The sequence below is a fragment of the Neopelma chrysocephalum genome, unplaced genomic scaffold (assembly GCF_003984885.1).
Source record: "Neopelma chrysocephalum unplaced genomic scaffold, ASM398488v2 Primary Assembly neopelma1_71, whole genome shotgun sequence".
Lineage (NCBI taxonomy): Eukaryota > Metazoa > Chordata > Aves > Passeriformes > Pipridae > Neopelma > Neopelma chrysocephalum.
Window position 1 is genome coordinate 3,640,188 of NW_020897731.1, and position 25,252 is coordinate 3,665,439.

The following is a 25,252-nucleotide window of genomic DNA, read 5'->3' on the forward strand; positions in this document are numbered from 1 at the left end:
ATGAATCAGATTTTCTGTTTAATTCCAGAGCTTTGCCACATACTTCTCTGCCCTTAGTGCAGAGTACTAGAGACTGCTAACCTCTTTGATTTTGACTGTTGCAGGTTTTACCTTATATGTTGTCTATCTTAAAGTTGTTATCTTATTGCTCAGTGCTTTGATCTTTTGCATTGGGGAATTCTTCCAAAAGTTTTGCTGGAAATCCAGTAAAACCTTTATATTAAAAAGGCAAAACCACTTAGAAACCTTTAAAAGTAAATTTAGGTGATTCAGTTTATATTTCTCTCTTGGGATCTTTCTGTATTTTCAAGAAAGTAGTAATCACACCTGCCCTGTCATTCCTATTAAGACTCAGACTTTCCTGGTCCTTTCTGGGCTTTTTCAGACAGAAGTATGTGTACTGGCCCCTTTGAAATTCACTTACTTGAAAGTCACAGCAGATGCATGGCGGGACCAGGTCCTCTGGGTATCCAGCAGCTGAGTCACAATTTTCCTTCATATTAAGGGTACCGTAATTCTAGAGGCTCTGGAAAAATACGGCAAGTCTTCAAAAACAAGTGAGAGAAAGCCTTGATGGAAAATGAGAAATGGAAGGAAAAGTCTGATCCGGAAAAGTCTGATCCGGAAAAGTCTGATCCAGGAAAGTCTGACCAGAAAAATCCTTTAAAGTAATTTCATAATGCATTACTTTTCCTTCATACAAACAAATTTTATACATTTATTAATTGGTGTTATCTAAAACTATGACTACAAATACAGATTATAAGTAACTAATTGAAAGAGATCTGGCAGTGAATATGTTGGTTCATCCTCAGGCCATTGAGTACAACATCTTTGAAGGAATGGAGTGCCATGGTGCCCCACTCGTGGTCATAAGCCAAGGGAAGATTGTGTATGAAGATGGAAACCTGCACGTAAATAAGGGAATGGGCCGCTTCATCCCTCGCAAACCTTTCCCTGAATATCTTTACCAGCGCATCAAAATCAGGAATAAGGTAATGTCAAATACTGTTTAATCTTCTTTGTAGCCAAACCCTCTTGAAACCACAGCAGCGTAGGTTTTTAATGTTACTGTGCTAATATGAATCCATTTCAGATGGATTGTATATGACTTGTTCAAAAAATGACCACAAAACTAGTTCCTCTGCAGTTGTGAACTGATGTAACACCATGAGCTTCAGTGTGTAGAGCACATAATTGTCAGTTGGACATAATTGCCTTCTCTCCAGCTGTGCAGGCTTTTGAAGGGAGGTAGAATAGGGATAGAATTTACTTTCAGTTAAAATTCAGGAAAAGATAAAGCTGCTTGTGGAGGAGAGTTAAGCAGAACAAAACCAGAATTTCAAATTGCATACTGAACTGCCACGCTGCAGAGAAGAAAAGCATGTAAGCCAGAGATACTCATTATATTGGGCATCTCTGAACTATTGTTGGTGCATTTGCTGAGCTGGGTATTAGCAGCATTCATAACTCAGAAAACCTTTCTCTTTTGATAAATAAAAAGCTTGGGAAATGACCAAAATTAAGACTGGGTCACTTCTGGTTTTGAATTGTTATATCAATTCTGCTCTTTTGAAAACCAATCGGTTGGGTACTAGTTTGGGGTTATTTGGAAATTGCTTCTTGCCACTGAGCAAGAAAGTCACTATGAGAGCATAAATAATGAAAAAAATTGACTAAAACTATTTTCTTCAACCAAACATGTATAATAGGCTGCGAGACTGGCAGCTGAAATTAAGTCTATGAGCAGGTTGATAGTTTCTGTCTTTTGTCATTTAAGATACAAATTCTGTCAAGCTGCAGAAAAAAGGTTTGCACTTCTTAGGAGAAAAGGCCCAGTAAAAAGGAAATGCACCTGCCAAAGTTTTGCAGAATACCAATCAGTGTTGCTTTTTTTTTTTTGTGCATAATCCATGTAGATGACATGGACTTTCTCTTCACACTCGCCTCTCAAGGGTTTAGCTCTTGGGAGTGCTATATAAATTAGTGATGATGTCATTAGAATACTGAAACTAGCACTTTAAAATCAAGTATCAGAGGATAGTGTCTTGTAGCAGGTGTTTGCACAAAAGTAACTGGGCTAAGTAACCTGTGTCTTGCAAGTGGGCCTGGATTTTGGGAGACTTTTGATACTTGGGCCAGATGTGCAAAGGGACAAAGAAAGGGACTGCTGTTTTTGCTCCTACAGCTCCCTCTGCTGCCTGTCCAGAGGAAGGGAGAACAGATCCATGACCGCATTTTTTTCCCACTGTCACATTTTATCCATTGGAAATATTTAGAAAAACCCAGTCATGGTCGTATCAGCTGCCATATGATCATGTCAGTGCACGACAGAGGAGTATAGAAAACACATGTCAAGCAAGGGACTGCAAAGCAAGGAACTGGCACAGATTAGCAGTATAAATTTATCCCTGGATCAGGGGTAGGAGTATAAATTCGTGCCTTTGTGGGTCCCTGGAAGATGCATTCATTGTTGTGATTGGCATCTGCTTTCTTCTGAGCGTTAGTTTTGGCTCAGCTTGCAAGACAGTGGCTCTTCTGAGCCTCATGTCCCCGTCACCAAAAGCAAGGAAAATGCATTGATTTCTGTGAGAGCTGGATTAAAGCCCTGTGAATAGTGTCTTTCTATACAGTGTTTTAATTTCATTTTTAACCTGTTGGGGAAATGGCTCTGAAACCATAATCTTGTAGTCCCAGACTTCTGATCTTTTTGATGAGCTTTGGATTTGGCAATTCAATGGCTTCAGGCTCTTTCTGAAAATTGGAACTGTTCTTATTAAAATATTATTTCCTAGATTGCTATGATTTTAAGGCCAGTGAAGTTGTTTTGATTGTCTTTTCTCATATTCCTCGTAAGAACTGTACAGGGAAAAAAAGTGGAGACCTTGAAGTGAAATCAGAACTCAAGTGACAGATACTTTATTGACAAATATTATAAGATGGGTCCCATGCCACAGTCTGGTGTACAATTGCTTTTCTAGTTGATGACAAGAAGTTGAAACTTTTGAAACTTTTGAAATTTAATTTAAAAATTGCCACCACTTTTCAATGAAGAGAATTGAGATCTTTGAAGGGGAGAAACAGGGAATACAGGTAGGAGAGAAATTGGTGCAGTTGGTATAGTGTGTATCAGTCTGTTACAACCCAAGTGTAATTTGGCAGTTGAATGGAGAGAGAAAATATGATTGTGACTGATCTTACATAAAATAAACATCTTAGGTCAACCTTTGTTCTTTTCAATCCCATTTTACCCCATTGATTGTGAAGAAAGCCTGATAAGGATCTCTCTCATAATTTCTATATATATAGAAATGGAAGGAGGAATTTGTAATTTCCTGTATATATGAAGCAAACTGCAGTTTTGCTTTCTATATAGCAGAATATAGCTCTGTGCTCAGTGCTCTCTACATACAGGCAGGAGTATCTTTTGGCAGCGTTATCGGAGCATTCAGTGTCTGGATTTTTACTCTCCTCTTGATCCAGGTGGGAGGACTGCAAGGAGTCTCCAGAGGAATGTATGATGGGCCTGTGTATGAAATCCCAGCTACGCCAAAATATGCAACTCCTGCACCCTCAACTAAATCCTCTCCTGCCAAAAACCAGCCCCCACCAATCAGAAACCTCCATCAATCCAATTTCAGCTTATCAGGTAAGTCAGCCTTACTAATGAGAAACATTTTAAAGCCATGAGTTTGGATTATTGGTGATAAATTTCAACCATAATTACTTCTTTAATAAAATGTCAAAGGATTGTATATACCCATATACATGCATATACTTACATACACACACACACACACACACATATATATACACATGTATGTATACACGTTTTTATGTATTTTTCCCTAGGAATATTTTACACATTGCCAAATATTCAAGATGCTTGCAATTTGAAATTTTTCTGTGTGTCAGTCTTCCATTTCTGTTTACCTGGCCCACTGCAATTAGCTGAGGTCTCTGGTTGATGTGACTGAAGCCCCTTGGTGGTGTGTACAGCTGGTGGGACTTGGGTCTGGTGCAACCCTTCTGTCTCAGACAGCTCAGATGCTAAATCACCAGAAACTGCTAGACACGGAAACCTCCACTGCCCTTGTCCTTGGTTGTAAACCATGTGCATAAGTCGTTCATATGCACATTGGAGTATTTCTTACCCTCTTTGCTCTTGGTGTCCAAAACGTTTTCCATGGTACATAAGAAACAGACTGGAAAATTATCCTTTTGGGTTGCTGGAAATAATTCTTGTCATCTGAAGACAATTACAAGTGTTTGAAATCCTTGTCCTTCAAAAGTCTACAGCCCCAGTGGTGAATAATGCCTCCATATGACGGTATGAAAGTCATTGGATTTTCTCCCTTGTGGGAGCTAATGGTGGAGTTTTCCTCCCTGACAGATCCTGTCTTACAAACTAAACAAAACTTCTGGAAGAAAATCCAAGGAGAGCAAATATATTAAAAATTTTACTAGTGAGTTGAAGTATATTTTTGCCAATACACCCGGGGCCATGGTGATATATACATATCTATATGAAGCTATATAAAGCAGAAAAAGTGCTTAGAAATTTGACCTCTTAGTAATAACTAGTAAGTAGGATTTTTATAAGCATCTGAAGCTGTGGTTTCACAGTCCACTGCTGGATCTGTGTACTACAAATTTGATCTGAATGATGCAATCACACATGACTGTGTTGTTTTGAAATTAAGCAGAACCAGAGACTATGATAACATTTTAAATTACTCCACACATTTATGATAGTCTTACATTGCCTTTAGGAAACTGAGTGTGATCAGGCAATATTTAGCCTGTCAGAAAGCTTGCTGTCCCCTTAAGCTTAACCTTTCAACATTTTAAAATGCAGTTTGAAGTGGGTGTGAGTTTACATCAGCTCAGTGCTCCTTTCCTGATGGATTTATGATTGCTAACATCAGATTTACTGTACTGTTGACCCATGGGCTCAGTAGGGACAGATACTCTAAATCAGTGACACAGTTTTGAAAAATCCATTCTGCACGTACAGGTTTTGGGCTTTTTTATGTAGTTAGTAATACTTTTTGTCAGGGTCTGATCTCACAAAAGGAATCCAGTCCATAGGCTGTCATGGGCTCTTCTTCTACAATTCCCCATGTAGGGTGAGCAGTCTGATCCTAAACATTTCATCCTACACTTCCCATTCAAGACAATTGGAGTTAAGGCACAAAAATGTGCCTTGGAGATCAGTTTAGCATTTCAGTCAGAGGTCAGCTCAAGAGAAACCAGCACATAGTCATGTGAGAGAAGCATAACCAGGTAAAATCTCACTGCTGATGGTTTATTCCTTTTCATAGCTTTGTTTCCTCATTCTCTGCTGTTGCAGGAGCTCAGATTGATGATAACAACCCACGTCGAACTGGCCACCGCATCGTGGCACCTCCTGGTGGTCGCTCTAATATTACCAGCCTTGGCTGAAAAATGATGATGGACAGAAACACGAGGATGAAGGATCATGGGAATAATGTCCATTCCCTTCAATATCTGTGTTATTGAGCCCACAGTTTTATTTGGTACTAATGGAAATAAAAACAAAAATGTCTTTCTTTTTTTTTTTTTGTATAGAAGAGGTGATAATAGTGTGGTGTGTTTGCTTGGAACTACTTGCCTCACAATTGTGCTTTCATGCCATAGTCACCTTAAAGCATGGTGCTTCCATTGCCCCTTTAGTGACTACAGGTTTTAGCTTTGTCTTGTAACTGAATGATGGTTCCTTTGCACCCTTTCGCTGTATTAGAGTAGATAGTGCATGTTACTGAGTTATTTATGCAAGTTGCATTCTGTGAGTGAGTCCCTTTAGAACACGTTGCCAACAATTGACTAGACACAATGCCAAGATTAATGTCTGTATTTGAGAAACACCACCAAAAACACTTATGAAGGAAGAAAATGGCCATCTTGAAAGTAAGCAGTAGAGTAGTATAGGCAGCTTCTGTTTAATCTTTAATTTATTATAAACCCAAGAAGCACTTCTCTCAGACACAGAAAATCATCGGGACACGTAATGACAAATGGTCTCTGTAGCACCTGTCTGTTCCCACTCGGTACATTCCAAGTCTGTGTCCTTCTTGTTTCCATTTTAGACAGAGCCATAGTTTTTACATACCAATGCCATTGCCACCCCTGCAGGGATTTTTCCACCTGGGCAGTAGTGCTCTCCTTCTGCATGAGATTTTTGGTACTTACAGATAATCCAAGTTGCCGTCGGATTTTTAAAGTTTTTTGTACAAATTTTTTCCTTTGTAATCACATGCATTTTTACTTACTCTACCGTATCAAGATCTACTAGTTGTGGTTCAATTTCTGAATTCAAAGCTTGTGAAATAAAAGAAATTAACTGATGGGTAAGCGTCCTCCTCTGCTTTCCAGTGCTGTGACTCAATGATTGAAAATTTAGAATGGAGAAACTCAAGAGAAGTTGTCTCTTAGGTTGACATTGTGCCATAGAAGGAAACTCCTTAGATCCCAAGTATTGTTAAAGACATCATTACAGATGTCTGCATACTATATGTCTTAAGTAAATAGAGCTCACAGTAAATGTACATACTGAAAATTGTACTTACTAATGGTTGGTCTCAATCTTAGAGGTCTTTTCCAACCTTAATAATTCTGCAATTCTATGACATTGCAGCTGCCTCAGTTAACTTTCTCCCAAGACCTTCAGGTCTACATTTTATTTGCCTGAAGTGGTAACTCATTGCCATTATCCTCGTCTCTAGTACAGAACCAGTATGCAGTGCTCCAGTTTGACCTAAGCTGTGTTTGACTTCATACTGGTTTTCTCTGCTGACGATCCATGCAAGTGTCCTGGCATGGCATGAACAAGACATGCTCCAGGTAAGGTGAGGAAAGTGGACTTTAATTCTGTCTCTGAGAATGAATGAAGTTTTTTCTCCTTGTCTTTCTGACTCTCTCACAAACTATGTAAAGAAACCTTATTTCCTGTCACTTTTTGTCTAATTGTGTTGCAGATGTTGTGGGAGGTGTGGGCTGCAGTGGAGGTGGGGTGCTAAGAGATTAAGGAGGTCAGCAGAACACCTTCTCCTGTGCCACTTTGTCTACACTGCAAAGCTGCACCAGGAAAAGTCTTGCAGCAGCGTCGTGCCACTGTAATGGTTTTATCTAACTGCGATGCTTGAGCACTTAGCACCTGTCCATCCCATCCACACAGCAGTAACTTGGGTTGGCACAGACAACTTGGTGATAGCCAGGTGCATGTGGGACATAAATGTTTTGGGAAGTAGCCTACCTGAAGCCTGTCATTCTGAAGGCAGTATGCCATCACCTCTGGCTTCCCTGGGAAAGGAACCGCTACCCTGGAAAACTCCATTTGGGTCAACTTGGTCAGAAACCTGGCAGCAAAGCTGGTCTGAACAGCCAGCTTTTCTTTTTCCTTTGGCTCTGGGCTGAACCAGCAGAGAAAAACTGCAATTCAGTCTGCAGTGAACTGAATTGATTGCTCCCAAAAAGAGGAAAATAATGCTTTTCATGAACAATCCCTTCCGCTAAGAATTCAAATTCATGTTTCCTATTGCCTGGAGAGTACTCTCATCCCCAGGTCTGCTTGGTGGTTCAGATATTTTATGACATGAATTAAAATAAATTGCTCACTTGGTGGTTCAAGTTTTTTATAGGAAGTAAAATAACACTGGCAGAGAAGCCTGAGGACAACCTGCCCTGGAATAACCTACAGCCTAGCAGGAAAGGCAGTCCTGAAATGTCAAGTCTCCATCTGCACTGTCCTATTCCAACCCATTTGCTGTGAATGTTGACAGCCAGCAACGGTTTTGGTGATATAACCCTGACAACAGAAATACAGCTGGTTTGTGAAGTGATGGAGCAAATTTGACAGTGTGAAAATTTCGAAACTGCTGGTTACAATTTCCATAGTGCTTTCTTTGCATGCTTTGGTGCAAGTAGCAATGGTTGCTCATCTCTAAATACAACTCCTACTCAAATATATGAGTCTTGTCATGCTTGAGGTGGTAGAAATGATCATTGTGTAACCAGTGTTGAGATTCCACTTTTCCTACATGCTTAACAGCATCGTAAACCAAAGAACCCTTTGCCTACAAGCTACTTGAAGATCCACTGTTAACATGCATTTATTTTTTCACAGTGAAGTGTCTGTGATTAAATACATGTGTGGGTGTTTGAGAGGCATTTCATGCTTCAGTGCTTCTGGTGTGAACAAGACTGTGCTTGTCGGGTCAATGTGACTATCCTATGATTTCTCCAAGGAGAAATACCCCAGTGTACCCATGAGGTTCATAAGCCCCTGCAGCCTGGCCACTGCTGCCATGGGGCTGCTGAGGGGCAGCCTGCAGGAAGCCTGTGGATCCTGTGCTGTGCCAGAGTCTCTGCTCTGAACATGCAATGCTGCCTGGATGTGATTCAAACAGCAATTGTTTGGAGCACAGGCACCCTACGTGGATGTTACTGTGATACCATCAGAGAAATGGCATCTGCTATTGCTCATGGAGGGTTAAATAAAGCAAGGTAAGTGGTGCTTCCCATACCAGCTGGAGGCCTATTTCATAGCAGTGCCTCTGCCCCTACATCACTAACCTGTCCTGAAGAAAATAAAACTAACATTAAAGAAAATGTGGATTAGCTGGTGATCCGAGTGCATCCTGCAGAATAGGAAACTCTACTTGAGTTTGCTTCCTTGTAGGAGCACCAAGCTGGGAGATGTTCAGGTTGTGAACTTGGGGGTGGGGAGCTGCTGTTACCTCACTCAAGTTGGTAGCAGTGCAGAGCTTTCATGCTTTCTGAATCATCAAGCTTCTAAAAATTTGCAGCAGGTCATGACCTTTAAATACTGGATGTAGCCCTAATGGTGTAGAACTTGCTCTTCCGTGTCGCTATTTGCAGACCACTTAAAAAGTCCCTACAACCAGCCTGAGGATTATCTGCCAATCAAGTGATGTGGAAGAGAAGGCTGAATCCATAGATCACCAAGGAGGTGGCAAGAAGAATTTGCTGCATTTTTTTCCAGCATTTCATCTTCTCGACATAAACACTTGTCCAAGGAAAAGTCTTCAGTGTACAAAATATCTACTCAGACATCTATCAGTTCATGTAAATATACTCTGACATTAATAACAGGTGTTACATTAAAAAAAATAATTAAAAACTAGAAATATTGCAAATCTGCATGATAAAAGACAACTTCATAATTAAAATATCAGTCTGGAATAGCAATGATTTAATTCAAGTTGTATCTTAATCCTTTGTAATTGCCAAGGAGCTCTGGGTATAAAAAAATGTATTTTCATTCCAGGTTCAACAGAACACCGGATTTTGCATTTTTTTTTGTTTCGCTTCAGGAAGTGTCCATGAATTCAGTGCTTGCATCTGAATTTTCACCTCCCTTAAAAATTCAGGGACGTCTGAATGCGCCATGCTCTGTTCCTTATTTCCTTCCCTCTGCACTTAATACTAATCTATTAGTCATTGTTCATCTACTCTTGGTAAAAAAATTAAATCTCAGTCATCTAAACAAACTGATTTTAGGATAGCTTTTCATCATGGTTGTGATGAACTTTGCACAAACTTTCCAGATAACTTTCAGTAATGGCAGTGAGGGGTATTGGGAGAGGGGTGTATGGGATATGGAATAATGTTACCCTCGATGTTTAAAAACAGGAGAAAAGAGGCATGACATTTTCCCCTAAATTTCTGCAGAAGTGTTTTTGATATATGCCTGTAAAGTATGATCAAAGCTCCATGTTACCCTTTCCAGAACAAAATAAAGAAAGGGTGCTTTATAGATTTACACTGTAAAGCAAGTGTTTTGAGCTGTGACTGGACTTAATCTTCAGGGTCTTTTCCAACCTAAATGATTCTATGATTCCATAACATAACACAGAAATTCAACAGTGCTTAACTGCAGAGCAACTGTTGTGATTTTGTTTGGCATTTGCTACACTTGTTTTTTGGCCCAATTAAACTCTGTCTTGTTCAGTATCTGCATCACTGACAGGGAGTGATGGCAAGTGCACGAAATCTGCTCATGACATTAAACAGGAACTCGGTGTATCCATGCAGAAACTCAAAGGAGACTGAGAAGTCAGTAACAGGGGCAAGAGAAGCAGGTGTTTTGTCGGGAAGTTGCTAATGTGACTGTGGGAGAAGAAAGGTCTGTAAAAACTCCATCATAGGAAAGTCGGGCAGATGGAAGGCTGGGAGGTGCCCACACCCACGCCTGGGGGGACTCGCGGGGGTCCTGCCGAGCACCGGGACCCTCTCTGGCTCCTTCCCGGGATTCCCTGCCTGCCACCTCCAGCAGCGAGGGGACGGAAACCTCGCAAGCTGCCCAGCAGAGGGCACTGCTGCCCTGCTTTTGGAATAATCCGAACCTTTCCTCTTTTTTCTAATGGAGAGAAAAAAACATTTCAGCCCTGCCTAGCCAAAGGAGAGCAGTCGGGAGACCCCACTCGGGTGATGAGAGTCCCGGCTTGGGTAATTAGAGACCCGCTGGGGTGATTGTGCTGCACCCAAACTGTGATGGGAGCGGCTGCTCTGCCGGGTGGTTTAAAGGATCATCAGCTCTAATGGTAAAAGCTTCTCTACAGAGTGGGGGAAAAAAAAAAAGCAGAATGAGCAGCAACTAAAATGTGCAGATCAGGCAGAGAGATCACAGAGCTCTGATACTGAAATACCAGAATCAAATGCTTGAAGTGGTACAATTTAGAATTATTTTTTTTTTACTATGCTTGGGGTGAAAATTAACTCGCTTTGGTAAACTCGTTTGTGTGGCAGCACTTCTGTCTGAGGCAAACTGCATAACTGCTGTAGCATTGTCCATCCTGCACCAAAGGACATCCTTTTTGTTAGCAAAATATCATGTTTATTTTTAAAAAGGCAGAAAACTTCCATTTCATGAAAACTGTAAGTTTGCTTAAGTGGGGGAATTTATTACACAATACAGGTACTCTGTACAGGCAGAGAACTCCCTGCTTTGCACAACAAGAATTCCCATAGGAGAAGTAATGAGCATAACAAAGTATATTGGAAATAAAAGGGTGCACTTCAGGAAGAAGACTAGAAACTGAAATATAAAAAAATGAAAGACAAAATTGGTTTTGTCTCATTTTTTCTAAAAGTAATAATATGAAATCTGAGACAAAGGAAGAGAAATACATATATAAAAATCTTTGTGCAAATATTAAAAAGCTTACATAGCCCTGGAAGCACTAGAATGTAACAAAAGAGTGACCAAATGTCATATTTTGATGTACCAATACCATCTGAAGTCTGTTTACATATTCTTTACATTTTTATCTAGTTTCTTAGGCCAAAGCAGAAATTACAAAATATTAAGACCTGATCTACCACATTTAGGGCTCCAAAGCAAATGATATAGCATTATTGAGATATACCAACCTTACTGAGATACACCAACCTGGGCAATCAGCCTAGTGTGGATCAGTTCTACAAGTGCACTTTCCTCAGGTATATTCCAAATCTAAATCTCCCCTCCACACTCCCAAAGCAATCTCAAAAAGCTTATAATAAAGACTTCCTTGTTCCCCCTTACCAAAACGAAGAGGGAATGTTGTATTAACAGTTAAAGGAGGTCAGGATTGATTCTTGGTCTGTAGCTAAAAAAGATTTATCCGTTATTGATTTTCTTCGTTGTTCCTCAGCAAAGCAGCTCAGTAAGTATCTATAGCTGCTGAGATTCCCCAGAAGAATGCTTTGGTACACTGTGTTCAGACAGCTCATAAAAAGGCTTTTACTACTTGCTGCCTTTTTTTTTTAACATATTTGAGTTTTTCCTTGGTTCAGTCTCACCTTCATGTGGACTCTGTAACATCTCTCTGAAAGACATAAACAAGAAAAATAAAACGAAATCGTAGACAGTTTTTAAAATGCTGTACTTCTTTCTTAAACTAAATTAATTTTGATAAAAGAAAGGCACTTGCCATATAACTTCTGCACTCACTGGCTTCAGCTGCCTCTGTTGAGGTGCCAAAGCAAAACTGCAGAAAGATAAACGTTCCTTTGTTGGGTCCCTGTTCCCTACACACGTTTCCCTTGTTGGCTGTGGGAAAGGAGTGTGTGAAAAGGGTTGATGCCATCGGGGAAAGGAGCCATCTCCTGAAGTCAGTCCCAGGCTGAGGTCACTCAGGGGATAAATACTTTTCCCCAAAGGCCTGTGGCTCCTGAGAACCAACTGTTTGCTTTGCCTGTCAGCAGGATTTTCCCTGCTCAATATATCAAGCCCCAGTGACCAGCTGGCTGGTTTGATCTGCCCGTAGTAATCAGCTGGCATCTTTCAGGTTTGCAGCCATTTCTTCTCCTCTAGTTAGCACCCCAGCATAAGCCAACTGAAACATCTATCAAGAAAATCATTGTTAGAGCTGCTACCCTCATCAGCCAAAGACTGACGCTTGCCTTTGTTCCTGAAATAAAGGTGGAAGTTGAAAGCCTAAATACCACAGACCATATTTTGGTTGCTACATGTCAGCCCAGTTCCATTGAATTCACTTGTCTCTGCTGATTTATGCTGTCTGAGACTCAGGTTTAAAAAGAACTAATTAAAGGAAGCAGTATTTCTCATTTCTCTACCTATAATCAAAGTTATTTATAAAATACATAGCAGCATCTACAAGCAAACACAAATGAATTTCCTAACTTTAAAAAAAAACATGGGGAAAAACAGGTCGAGTACATGTGAGAAGGAAATGTTATGGAAGCAGCTTAGCTAATGCAGGCATTATATTTTGGGTTTGGCTGACATACCTGCTTATGAAGTAGATTTTGTAGCTTTTTATTTAAAAAAGTAGTTTTTTATAAATTGGTTTTCACATATTTTTAGCCTCTACTGTACCTGCATGAGTCAGAAGTCAGTCCATGGGGCTCTTGAATATTTTCATGAGAATCATCTTTTTCTGCTGATTGAGGTGAGTGGAAGGTCTGTTTTCTGGACTTTATTTTTTCCCCTGAATTGCCAAATGCATGCGGATTAAAGAAAAAACAATCACATATAGTAGAGCTTCTTTGGTTTTGATTAACCTAAAGCAAAAAAATACCCTCTAACAGTTCAGACATAATGTTAGTATTCCAAGGAAATCACTCCACTTTACATCTGACTAGCACACTGCTTTTTTACCATTAGTTAGTTCTCAGATAGCAGTTCGAACTTTCACACTTGCTGAACACTGAAGTAAGTTTTCGTGTGGTGCAAGAGTTGAAAGCTCTGTCATATATTATCTCAGCAAGTAACTGAAAATGGCTCTTTATTACCAGTAACTAAAAGAAAAACCAGTTCATAATTTTGAGTGATTTGAATCAGAAAAATCTGATGTTAAAAATCCACTGCTTTTACGGCCCTGAACTAAGCTTCCACTTGTGTCCCTGGGGTCACGTGCCTACCACGGTTCTGCAACTTGAGAAACAACCAGCTGGGGGGAGACACTTCAAAACTGTGCAGGTGAGTGAGCTGCTTTTCCCTTTCAGGCACCCATCACACCATTCAGTATCTTTCAAATGTAAAGCCAAGTGCTTAATTCTGATAATGGCAGAAAGATTGCATGGCTCAAAGGATGACACTTTGTATACTCCATCCAAAACCTGGATGAGGAAACGCAACTGCTATTCTGACAATTTGTCCCTAAGTATCTCTTGAAGAATGAATTAGTCTAATTTGTTAAAACTACAGTAAACTCATATAAATATTTCAAGTTTCCAGATCCAGTAAGATTTTACTTTTGAGCATGTGTGTGGAAAGGCAATTCTTCTATTCCACCAGGAGAATGAAAGCTGGGTGACTCAGCTCTGCTGTTCTCCCTAAGACTTATTAATTGAGGTGAACAGAGCAGTTTCTAAAGGACATGATAATGACATTAAAAATAATTTTGGTTTGAGCAGGGCAAAGCCTCACCTCAGTGGACACAATGTAATTTACTGGCTAAAGGCTGCTCTGGAGTGACGAAAGGTGACACTTTTTTGTGGCTGTGCTGCTGGTGAACTGGGTGACCCTGAAAGACTGGCTTTTCTACATCCCAGTTAGGGAAATGGCACTGATGAACAATCTCTCCTGAAACTCTGATGTGTTATATTGCAAGAATCTGCACTGATATTTGGAACTATGTGGGGTTTTTTAAACAATTCAGGATTGTATCAACCTGCTGGCTTGCTCCTTTTGGAAGACTTCTTCTTCACAGCCACTGGAACTCTGGTCAGCACAGCCAACTCGCTCACAAAGTCCTGCTCTGCTTCCTGCACTCGAGGATAAACCAGCAGTCAGTTAACACAACACAGTTCAATTTTGGGTTATGTTGTGCTACATGTGGCATGACAAAACATGTGTATGTCACTGGAGAAACACAGTAAACAATATGTCCAGCGTCACTTCCTACAAGACAATGGTGGATCTTAGCCCTGACTTTAACTAGGATATCAAAGAGACCTCATAACCTGTCCCATGTTTTGCCATTGACGGCATCAGATCCATGAACCATTTTACCCTGATTTACCCTTAGCTGATTCTCCAACTCGGTTTCCAGGTGATGCAATGCCAGCAGCTTCTGTTTCAGAGACTCCAGACGAGTTTGCTGCTGCAGTTCAAACTGAGACAAAACCTTCTTTTGCTGCAGCATTATCCTGGTCAAGAAAAATGCAAAAGTAAAGATGTTGTTCAGTTCAAGGGAGGAATACAATCCTGGCAAAGTCTATTTAGAAGATTTTGTACAAAAAAAGGCCCCTTAACAATATTGGTCCAGCCAGTTTCTGCTGGGACAGAAATGTTTGTGGTAGGTTTTTAGATAGATTTACATATTTTAATCACCTGCCTTGGCTGTCCATAGGATACAAGCTCCTTCAGGAGGTAGGAATAAGAGCAGGAGTTTGGGTTGTCCGTGCCTGGACTTTAGGAGCTGGAGTTCAACTCTAAAGTTGAAGTCTGTTTTCAAAACCATTGCATGTTTCTGAAGTCAGCTTTACTGTCTGCTTGCCAAAGGGACAAGCTGTTAGACGATCAAGTGCGAGGATAAGGGATTAAGAATTAGATATTTCATCCAGGGCTCTTCAGTACCAGACTGAGACTCATCCAGAAACATGGTAATTCCAAACTTGGCAATTGAGAGCATTGACAACTGTATTCTTCACTTGTTTTACTCTTCTGGTTAAGGACTATTATTAATACAGTAAAACTCGAATGGCTGAAACTTTGCTGCATCTATATTTCTTCTGTTTTCTTGCTTGATCTACCTTAAAGCAATGATGTCAATCATCCATCACCATCCTCAGGGAAGGAGGTAACACAAATTGTTTCTGACATCTACATATAATGAAGCTGCTGTTGTAATGGTCACTGCCTACAGAGGTTAGCTTTCAAAATTTGCTTTTTTTGATAACGTTGCACTATGGGCAAAAAGAAATAAGAAAAATAAAACAGTGTAGGGTTTAATGAGAGTTAGATAAATTAATGGAAATTTTGTCAATTATTTACAAAGGACTGGGATTTGACCATAAAAGAAATCATAATGAAAATAGGAAAATGGGTTTGATTACTGATGGTTATGAGACCAGCTTAGATGCTGAACATTCTTCAACAACATATTTCTGCCTGTATGAAGGTAAATTTCATTGTATTCTGTTTTAAGACACTAGAAGAGATTATGGGAGAAAAAATCTGAGACAACAGCTAGCAGCAGTCAGAAAAAATGATAAATTTCATAATGAATAACTAACAGATCTTTTATGAAGCCCTTTATATAAATCCATTTCTACACTAATTCAAACAAGGATGAAAAAAGGCAGGCAATGATTTCTTTCAATTTAGAAGTAACAATATCTAAAAAAAGAATTAACCCCTTTACAAAATTGCAGATGCTATGTTGTTCTGGATAATAAACTGAGAGTAAAGACATAAAATGATTACAAAAATGTATCATGTGCATGCCAAGCCATACAGCTTTTTATGACAACTTATTCCTTTGTAATTGAAGTGCTTTTTGTCTGGACTTTAAGTTTTATAAAATCAGTACTTAATTAACTACGATTTTTATTTAATTAACATTTGAAGGATTATACTCTAAATTTAGTGCAAGTAATCTTGATTGTTCAAGGCATTCACTGAAATCTTGCCATTTTCATTTTTTTTTGTGCTTCAAACATTTTCTCTTCATTATGGTATATGTTTCCTCCACAGCAAACTAACAAACACTTTTGATGTTCAAAGTAAAAAGGACGGAATGTAATGAATTAGACAGCACTGGTTCCAATCCTATATTTATGTTAAATTTCTTTTAAAATTTGGCATATGTTTTGGCATTGTTTTTCATTCTCTCTTTTTCAACTAAGTACAGTTCTTCAATCTGTAACTAATGACTATCAGAAATTTTATTTCATAAGAAAGTAAATCAGATATTTATTTTCCATCAAAGACAAATATAAAATTCAAATTCAAGACATTTATTCAGCTAGACATTTATGTAAATCTGCAATGACTCACAACACTAAAATATAGTCAGTATTGCTGTTGCCTGCTCTTACCTTTGATGGACCGCGGATGACACGTTCAGGAAGCCTTTGGTGTGTTTTTCTTTCAATGCCAGTTCATTCTCTTGTTTCTTCTTAAGTCTGATCTTTTCATTTCTTTCTGCTGAAATAATATTTTTGAAAATCTCCTGCTCAAAATTACAAACTGAATTCTGGCAACCTCCAGCACAAATTAATCCCAGTTCTAGGTAGTCTTTCCAAAGTTACTGTTGCTTAGGGGATACCAAGTACTTCTTACACAATCTTGCTCTGCCACTGTGATCTGTTGCACAGACAATAGTTTGTGCATCATTTAGCAGAGATGGTAATGTCATTAATCTCCTATTCTACCTACTTCTTCTACTAGGCTAACTGATTACCATGGAATTCAAAGCAGAAATTTTATAAAACCCTCTTGATTTCTTAAGCAGAACTATAATACCTAAACAAACCATGCAATATAAAGAAAGCCCTCACTTAGAGGAATACTTAACTTCACAAGGTGTCCCCTCAACTGACATCAAGCTACTCTGCATACTTGTGCATATGCTTACACTCTATGACTAAGTGCTTATCTGCTGACCAGGCTCCTGACTCTTGCCTCTGAAGTCCTGACTGGCAGCAAGGCTTGGAGCATGTCTGACAGACAGGATCTTGCACCACTGCTTTTAAATAAAACAGAGGGAGGGAGATGGATGGGGATGTAACAGATCAGGGTACATAACCTTCACATCTGGGCAGCATCCAACCTTTTCTGAGCGCTCAGAAAAGCTGACAGGCACCTTTCCTACCAATGGCACCATCACAGAGCAGTCACTTTAGGCTGGGCTGGGCTGGCTGTACAAGGGGAGGTACTCTCCACCTTTTTTCCTGTGGCTGTGCCAGACAGACTAAATTCAGATTTACTAGGCCAAGGGATGTCAGAAGAAGCAAACTCCTCTAGCCTGACATTATGCATAGTCACTGGGAGAGAGATGCCTGGTATTATGGTCCTTACTCCCATTTAACTGTCACTGAATGAAGTACATAAGAAATTTCCTTTGTGACAATCCTAACCCCACAGATAATACACAGGTGGTTCTATTGCCAATGCTGTTTTTTCCATCTTGTGTTTTAGAACGAGAAGTTATGAGAGGACTTGGTGAGAAGGATCACACTCTTAGTATGGTGATCATGCTTGGAGATCACCTCAGAGATCAGCCCCTTCTGCAAAGGAAGCAACATGGATGTTCTGACTCCTGGATGAGCTGGGATGGAAGGCATTTGGCTGGCTGGCAGGTCTTAGAGTGTTCTGGCTGTGCCCCCAAGCAGAGCTCCACGATGTTAAGAATCACGGCGAGAAACTTAAGTGCATCTGGGGCCAATACAGCAGCAGAAATGAGAAAGAAGTGGGGCTATGCATTACAGATCTGGAGTTTGGTTAAAGAAGGACTTAGGTGTACTAAAGTCCGAGTCCTTAGCTGGTAGTGCCAAGCTACAGCACGCAAACATAGGTTTGCAGTATTTTTTCACTGTAGCAGTTCATTTGATTGGTGGATTTCAGCTGAGTTTCTTTCTGGCCACCCAAATCTAGAACATTCCTGCTTTATTACTAGCATAAATACTCTCATCCTCCCTCCTGTCTGAAGGCTTACATTGCAGCAGAACTATTTCCTTTTCCTTCAGTTGAAAACAAAATGTGCTCCATCACATGTAATTTTCTTCCTTGTAGTTCATGGCATACCAACACACTCAAACAATAACATATCCACACAACCTCTAGGAGAAAAAATAATCTAAATGAGCAATCACCAGAAGGTTGACTGTGCTTCTTGTGACTGGTATTCTAGGTATCACAACCTGACTGGGAGTTGAGACCAGTTGACAGCAAGATCAAAACACTGATGAAGCAGAACATTCAAGTGTGTAATGACATCCATCTCAGCTCAGTTCAGAGAAGCATTCTGGAACAAGGTTCAGTTTTAATTCTGGCTTGAAGAAACTCAAATCAAAGAGATTTTGGACACTATAGTTAGTTCAATCAGGGCCAAAGAGGTCTTTAGAGCTTTCTGAGAACTTCAGTAACTGACTGCTTTGCTGGCTACCAGTGTCTGAAATACAGATTGTCCAAAATCTCTGCACAGATTTTGCCTTACTCGTAGCACTTCAGCTTCCAGTATTAAAGCCTTCAAGGTTCACAACAGAACAGTGCAGAACAGATTGGCTCTCTCTTATAACCAGTGAGTATGCCCAACTAATACTGGGCCTCACAAGTCCCTCCTACCAACTCACCTCTGGATCTCAGCCTTGAGTGGATATGCCTATTCCTCTTCAAAAAAATCTCTTCTGTGGTTGAAGAATATTTTCTGTTTTAAAAATTGCTAACTCTCCTTTAGAAAAAAAATCATCCATTCCATGTCTCTTAAATACCTCTGGTGCTACTTGCATTTTGCTAACTTGTTAACTTCATTTAATGCCTACAGCCTTCAGCAGGGGAGGGGAAGGTGTTTACAAAAGAAATCAATAATCACAGCTTGCTTTTGTCTCTTCTCTTGAAGGAAATCAACAATTAAAAATAATTCCAGGAGAACATGCCTGTATTTATGTGAGATCCAGCAGTTCATAAACCTCTTCAGCAGCTTCAGAACCTGTGAGAGGATCATGGTTGACAGCTAAGAAACAGTGCAGTAGCTCACAGAATGTTCTAGGATGGGCATGCTTGGCTTTTTGGTGTCTCCTCTAATGCATTTCCTCAATTTCAGAGACAACATCGTTTCTTTGAGCCAAAAAAGGAATTAATTTAAAAGTCTACTCCCCAAAGCTGAGGGCAGTAACCCAGAGAAAGCAGACTTAGCTGCCAGTAATGTTTGTTTTCTAACACTGGAGCAGGAATTGCAAACTCAGATCTCCTCCCTTCTAGGGAAAAGACTCAGCTTGTAGGGGCCTGTTATATACCCCCTCTCTCTCCCTATGAATATCTGATTAATTGATTCACTTTATTTGCATTCATTAATATGCAAAGTTGAACAGTGGTAGATGTTAACTCTACAACCTAATACTTGTACAGCTCCTTACTTTTGAAATTTTTCTTGCCCTGTGTTGAGGTTTAAAGCACTAGAAAATCAACTGCAGGCAGTTGTAACTATGGTGGTATCTCTGATCCTAGCTTGGTGAAGCAGAGTTTGTGGTTAAACTATAATTTCCATCACTGGGTCATCGTTCTGTGTGTGTTTGTACCAAATGTCGAGTAACAGGGTCCTGCATCTAGGACTGTAATGCAAGTAGTTAATAAAAACAGTTCTACCATTTCTCCTTCAAAGATGTCAACAGACCTACTCATTCGTTTTGCTTTGATGCTTAAATAACAGATTTCTGTTACCTATAAAAACAATATTTACAGTGATAAGATAATTAATTTAGACAGAATTGTCTTATAGTTGTCAATATCATACGTACCTTGTAAGGATTTCAATTGTTGAATCTTTTTCTCTTCATAGCCCTCTGTGATTTTTCCTAATTGCTGGTAGTAGTTTTGCACCAGTCTATTGATATTATTGCTGGTCCCATACACACTTTCAACAGCAGCTTCCACCAGTCTTTCCTGTATCAGACAGTACAAGCCACAATTAAAAATCTGTCGTGTTTTGATCTGTCTAAAACTGAACACCCAATCTGATTATGTATGTGCACAGAAAATTGTGAATTTAAATGTGGCTTTAAAAATATGGCAGACCGAGATGCTGAAAACCAGGTATCTCCATTCATCAATGGAACATTTCAGCATGGTAAACTGTAGTAAAATCTTTCTAATTTGCCTCACCTTCATCTGGGAAGAGGTCATTCCCCTACCTGTTCAATCTCTGTAGTCCATTCTACGCATCAACCCAACTGCCAGCAAAATAAATCAAAATATGTGTAGCTTTCCTGTGACTTTCCATTACACAGAAAATCCAAATATTTACTTTGGAAAAATGTTATTCATCTTGGAAGAAAGTTTTAGTTTTATTTAATTATTTATCTATGAAGTAATATTAAGGTGCTAATATACAAACACTATTGTCTAATCAGAAAACCTTCTCAATAGGTAACCATCTCCCTTTCTTCCCCCTTTTTGTTATTCTCTTCTGTGAAGAACTCTCACAATTTTTTTTATGTTCCAGGGTTTGGCTTAATAAAATCGGTTTGGGCTAATATAGCAAATACTCTGCTGCTACATAAGTGTTAGTTTGTAAATACTTTACAAGGTATGTTCAGTTTTAACACAGGTTGTAATGATCTCATGCTAATACTTCTAGGCATAGGGTAATGCATTAATGAAACTGCCTTCCATTTTAGTAAAGTAGCCCTCATTTTTTTCAGAAAACCACTACTGAACATTTCCATACCTTGAAGTCCTGCCCATCATCTGAACTCTTTTTTCCAGCTTCCTGCTGGGCATGCTGCAGCAGTGTCTGCCCAATCACCTGCTCCATGTGCTGCTGAAGAAACTGAAGAGCTTCTTGGATTTCTGTGACTAGCTGCTGGTGAAATTCTAAATTGGTTTCCTGTGTTTCTTCCTCGAGTTTCTCCTCCTCTTCCCGAATGTGGGACTCCTGGTAAACAGACAACAAGATAGCACTGCCATTTAAATATGTTAACAAACTTAGTCAGCTTCACTTTGAAAGGAAGTCCTACACCCATTCAGAATGTTACCATTTTAACAATGAGAATAATCTAATTTTCAGTGGAAACCTGTACAGTCATTTAACACATTTGTCTGCAACAAAACTATAGTCTCTGTCATGACACATACAGTACCAGCTGCATCCTGTCCCATTAGTCATTTCCAAGTGATGTATTCACATCTATGTCAAATACCCTGAGCCTTGTTCCTCTGCAGGCAAGTATAGAGTATACAGTTATGGGAATACTTGTACAGTTTGTGTGGCCTACCTGAGGAAAACTTGGTATACTGGTACTTAAGGCCCTTGGGAGAGGCCATGAATGTGTGTAATAGCACTTGAAAACCATTTGCACAGCATCTTGTGGTGAGGAGTTCTAAAGCTTACCAACACATCCCTTAATTTTGAACCTGCTATCTAACATCTTTGCTCACTGCTCTCTTCTTTCATTAAAAACACATGAAAAATTGTTTCCTATTCACATATTTTATGCCAGTTTTAAAACCTATGATATTCCATATGATACAGTTTTTTAGGCTAAAGCGTTCTTTGAGGTCTTTGGACCATCCTTGCCACCATTTCCTATGCTTCTTTTTAAATCCACTTTCCACCTAAATTCTCTTTAGCACACAATAGCATATGCTCACCAGCACGACCTGTTCTGTCTTCCTTACATGTATTAGTCTTCCATAGATGGCCTTCTATTGTGTTGCTGATGTCCTTGTTATTATTCTCATTTAAGGCTAAATAGCATTAAATTATTCTGGGGGACTCGACAGTACCTATTTGATGCCTTCACGGAAATAAGAAATGCAAGCAGAAAAAGAACCTGCTCTGCCCACATTCATCTGTGGAAAATAATGATGTCCGTATTAATGCTGGGTTGTTCTGACATGTCTTTATTTATAGCTCAGATATTTGCTTTTGAAAATTTTTTAGACAGTTGGAATGTGATTAAATTGTTTTTCCTTTTTTTAGAGACCCAATGCCATGATCATGCCCCGGCTAGGATCCTTTAGTATTGTTTTACATTCTACATGAATTCAACAGATAGATATGACAATGTCCACCAGTCTAAAATTGGCCCAAGCAAAAATTAAGTTTAATTAAAACAACACAGTATATTTAAAAATCTGGTTGACTGTCTGTAAATTAACCTTTTCCTGAACTCCTTATACACTGTTTAAGGGCTTGTTTGTGACATGTTTTTTCTCTCTTGACTTTTCACAATTCCATACCTATGGCCTGCTTCTTTGGCAGCAAAGATCTTATATGTATATTTTTAGGCACTTCCTTGTGAGATGGGTTTTAGCTGGACTTGGAAAAAGGCTTTAATGGAGAGAAGCCAAAGGAACACTTATACCTGGGGACATTTCATTTTTGTTAGGGAACATAGTGATTGCATCAATTAACATCTCTGTGGGAGCTAAGTGAGGGAGTAGTGGAAAGCAAGAGGAATGCAGTGATATGCATTTGTATTTTATAATTTTATATTTTATTTCTTCTGAAGGTTAATGAGTTAAGATTTTCAAACTTAAGAGAAAATACTTCAATTGATGTTTCAAACACGAAAATGGCAGCAGACAGATTTTCCTTATTCCTCTTCCAAGTGCAGACTGAGGGTTTGCATTATACAAATCAAAATTAGAGGGATACAAAATATTATCTCTCAGCTAATTACACAGTGACAGCACGGAGCACAGAGTTGCAAAGTGTTGGATGGGTTCAACCTAACGTGCAGTAGCAGTGGGTTGGGCAGGGGCTATCACTGACACCTGCTAGGAGGGTTGTCTGAGGTTGAAATACGAAATTTGGTGTTGTTCTAGGTAAATCTCCAGTGCAGGTAAGTAAATAACCAACAACACTTAAGGGACCAACCCTAAAAAACACAGTCACAAACAGATTTGAAAGTGACCTGTGGGAATATCAAGTCTAAAAATCCTTTCAACTTTCCCTTACCTCCCTGACCTACAGGAAACTGATAGTTTGGAAGGATGTCAAGGGTATGGATGCTGAGCTTCTTATGGACACAGGAGAGAGAAAAAAGAATGAAAAATTAGGACAGTAAAGAAGAACTTGCTAGGTCTAGTAGGAGGAAGGATTTCTTCTAATGCTTCTCAAGTGCATATCACGATCCCTAGCAGAATTAGGAGTTTATCTTACCCTGAAGCAGCAACTTTGCAGAAGTTGTTGACATGCCTTCTCTCATTAGTGTTTCCATATAAAATAAATCACTAAATAAGCTTGCTATGATCACACATATCACAGATAGCTAGACAGCAGATAAAGCATCAGGGTATTTAAAATGTCTGTCTAAACTACAACAGGCACACTCAGGGACCTTCTATGCCAGTGGTGGGCATATTTTTGCCAGAGAACATTTTTCTTTCTGCTTGGACTTTTTTTTTTTATTAGATCTTCTATGACTACTTCTTCTAATGCCAAATATCATACCATGAGACTTCTGGAGACAATCCACCCGGACACTGTACTTACCACTGCCTTCTGTAACTGCCACTGGTCCTCATCTTGGCACGGGGAGGATCCCTTCTGCAGGGTGTGTTGCTCACTCAGTTCCTGAAGCAAGCTCTTCTTTCTGGACAGCCTCATGCGGGCCAGGGCTGCCATTCCAGCTCTTCGGAGACTTAACCTTCTGAGTACTGAACACAGCAGAAGTCGGTGTTTTTGCAATATATAGTTAACAGACCTGTAAAAAGGACCATTAAAAGTCCATCAGCAAAGCTGCTTGCTCATTTGGCACAGCTATGTTCAGCAAAGTCATTGCTTACACATTACACTCTGTGTAATGTCTTTTTGTATGAAGCATGCCTTGGAAAGCTGATCAGGTGTAAAGAATGGGTATTGCTGCGATAGACTTTTAGTTCTGTCACACTGGAGTTAAATTCAAATAAAAATAGGAATACAATAGTTAGATAACCATCTATATGCGGCTGGACTGAACATTTTATCTTGAGGAATATGCAACTCCAATGTGACATATGGAGTGCAGAGAAACTGGTTCAAGATTAGAAATCACTCACATAGTATATAGACAGAAAGCACACCACTGAGAAATCACACAAGACTTTTTTTTCTACCTACCAGGAGTCATGATATGCCTATTTCTTTTTATTTTGCTTTTGATACTCAGACAAAAAACTCAGGCAATTGCCTCCCTCTCTCTGGGGATGCTCATAATCCCTCAACACTGCTTTCCACTATGTAATGTTCACAAGTTTTTATCTGTGCATGCAAGAGTGAAGATTCACCCCACTGCTTACTGACGAAACCATGCTTACTCATCACTGAGGCATCCTAGTCTGCTTACGACACCTTGAATTATCTTCTCTTGTTTCTCAGACAGGTGCTTTTGCATCACAGCAGACAGAGCATATTCCATTGTCCATAGCTAAAAGCAGGGGGAAAAAAATTACAAATGTAAAATACTTTGATTTCAGTCATTCTAGTCACCACATTAAGAAATGGGGGCCTATTTGGTGCCATTTTGCTAAAAGCAATCATCCTTCAATTTCAAGAAACTAGCTCATGATGAATTAAAATTATTTTACTTCGGAATATTTTTTCAATGATCAAAATCCTAAAGAAAGCTCACTGAAAAAAAGGAAGGTTTTGCACTGGTTTGGATGAGGCCTGAGCTGCATCTCCTACAGATTTTTTGGTTTCAGCAGCAGCAGAAGAAGAGAAAAACAACAATATGGCATAAAATATTGCATTGACTCTTATCAGCAGGTTGCAGTGGGGGTTTTGTTTGGCTTTTTTTCCACTAGCAGAGAATGTAGTTTTTATTCTCACTGAACAAAATAAAGATATCATCTTCCATCACACTTTTGTGTATACAGTACATAGTGCTAATAGTTGGAAATGGAGATTGCATGATTAGGTAAGTATATGGACTGCAAGTTTACAGCTCCTTCAGGGTGATATTTAGATCAAAGAATTTAATCTTTAAGAGAGTTTTGATGGATTTGCCACTAGACTGTAAATTTTTGGAGATATGGACTTAAGATCTCATTTAGCACATTGCCAGAATTTAAGGAATAATTCATAAGCTGAAATGGTTGTAAGGTCCAAAC

General features: G+C 39.4%; 2 protein-coding genes across 7 annotated transcripts in view; one reads left to right on the forward strand and one right to left on the reverse strand.

Annotated features, from left to right (window-relative positions):
• The window catches only part of CRMP1 (collapsin response mediator protein 1), a 53,474-nt gene extending 47,105 nt beyond the window's left edge, over positions 1-6,369 (forward strand). For all 3 annotated transcript variants that reach the window (XM_027686329.1, XM_027686330.1, XM_027686331.1), the window contains 3 exons: positions 816-995; positions 3,484-3,649; positions 5,354-6,369. In XM_027686329.1, the coding sequence (XP_027542130.1) occupies positions 816-995; positions 3,484-3,649; positions 5,354-5,445 (438 nt within the window). In that variant the 3' untranslated portion in view covers positions 5,446-6,369. The remainder of the gene's footprint in view (positions 1-815; positions 996-3,483; positions 3,650-5,353) is intronic.
• Positions 6,370-10,861: 4,492 nt separating this feature from the next.
• EVC (EvC ciliary complex subunit 1) overlaps positions 10,862-25,252 on the reverse strand; it is a 51,096-nt gene continuing 36,705 nt past the window's right edge. For 3 of the 4 annotated variants that reach the window (XM_027686377.1, XM_027686378.1, XM_027686375.1), the window contains 9 exons: positions 24,458-24,567; positions 23,655-23,865; positions 20,883-21,089; positions 19,954-20,098; positions 16,534-16,642; positions 14,514-14,640; positions 14,163-14,256; positions 12,866-12,977; positions 10,862-11,852 (listed from right to left, as the gene is read on the reverse strand). In XM_027686377.1, coding sequence (XP_027542178.1) covers positions 11,771-11,852; positions 12,866-12,977; positions 14,163-14,256; positions 14,514-14,640; positions 16,534-16,642; positions 19,954-20,098; positions 20,883-21,089; positions 23,655-23,865; positions 24,458-24,567 — 1,197 coding nt within the window. In that variant the 3' untranslated portion in view covers positions 10,862-11,770. The remainder of the gene's footprint in view (positions 11,853-12,865; positions 12,978-14,162; positions 14,257-14,513; positions 14,641-16,533; positions 16,643-19,953; positions 20,099-20,882; positions 21,090-23,654; positions 23,866-24,457; positions 24,568-25,252) is intronic. The other variant, XM_027686376.1, reaches the window with a different exon arrangement.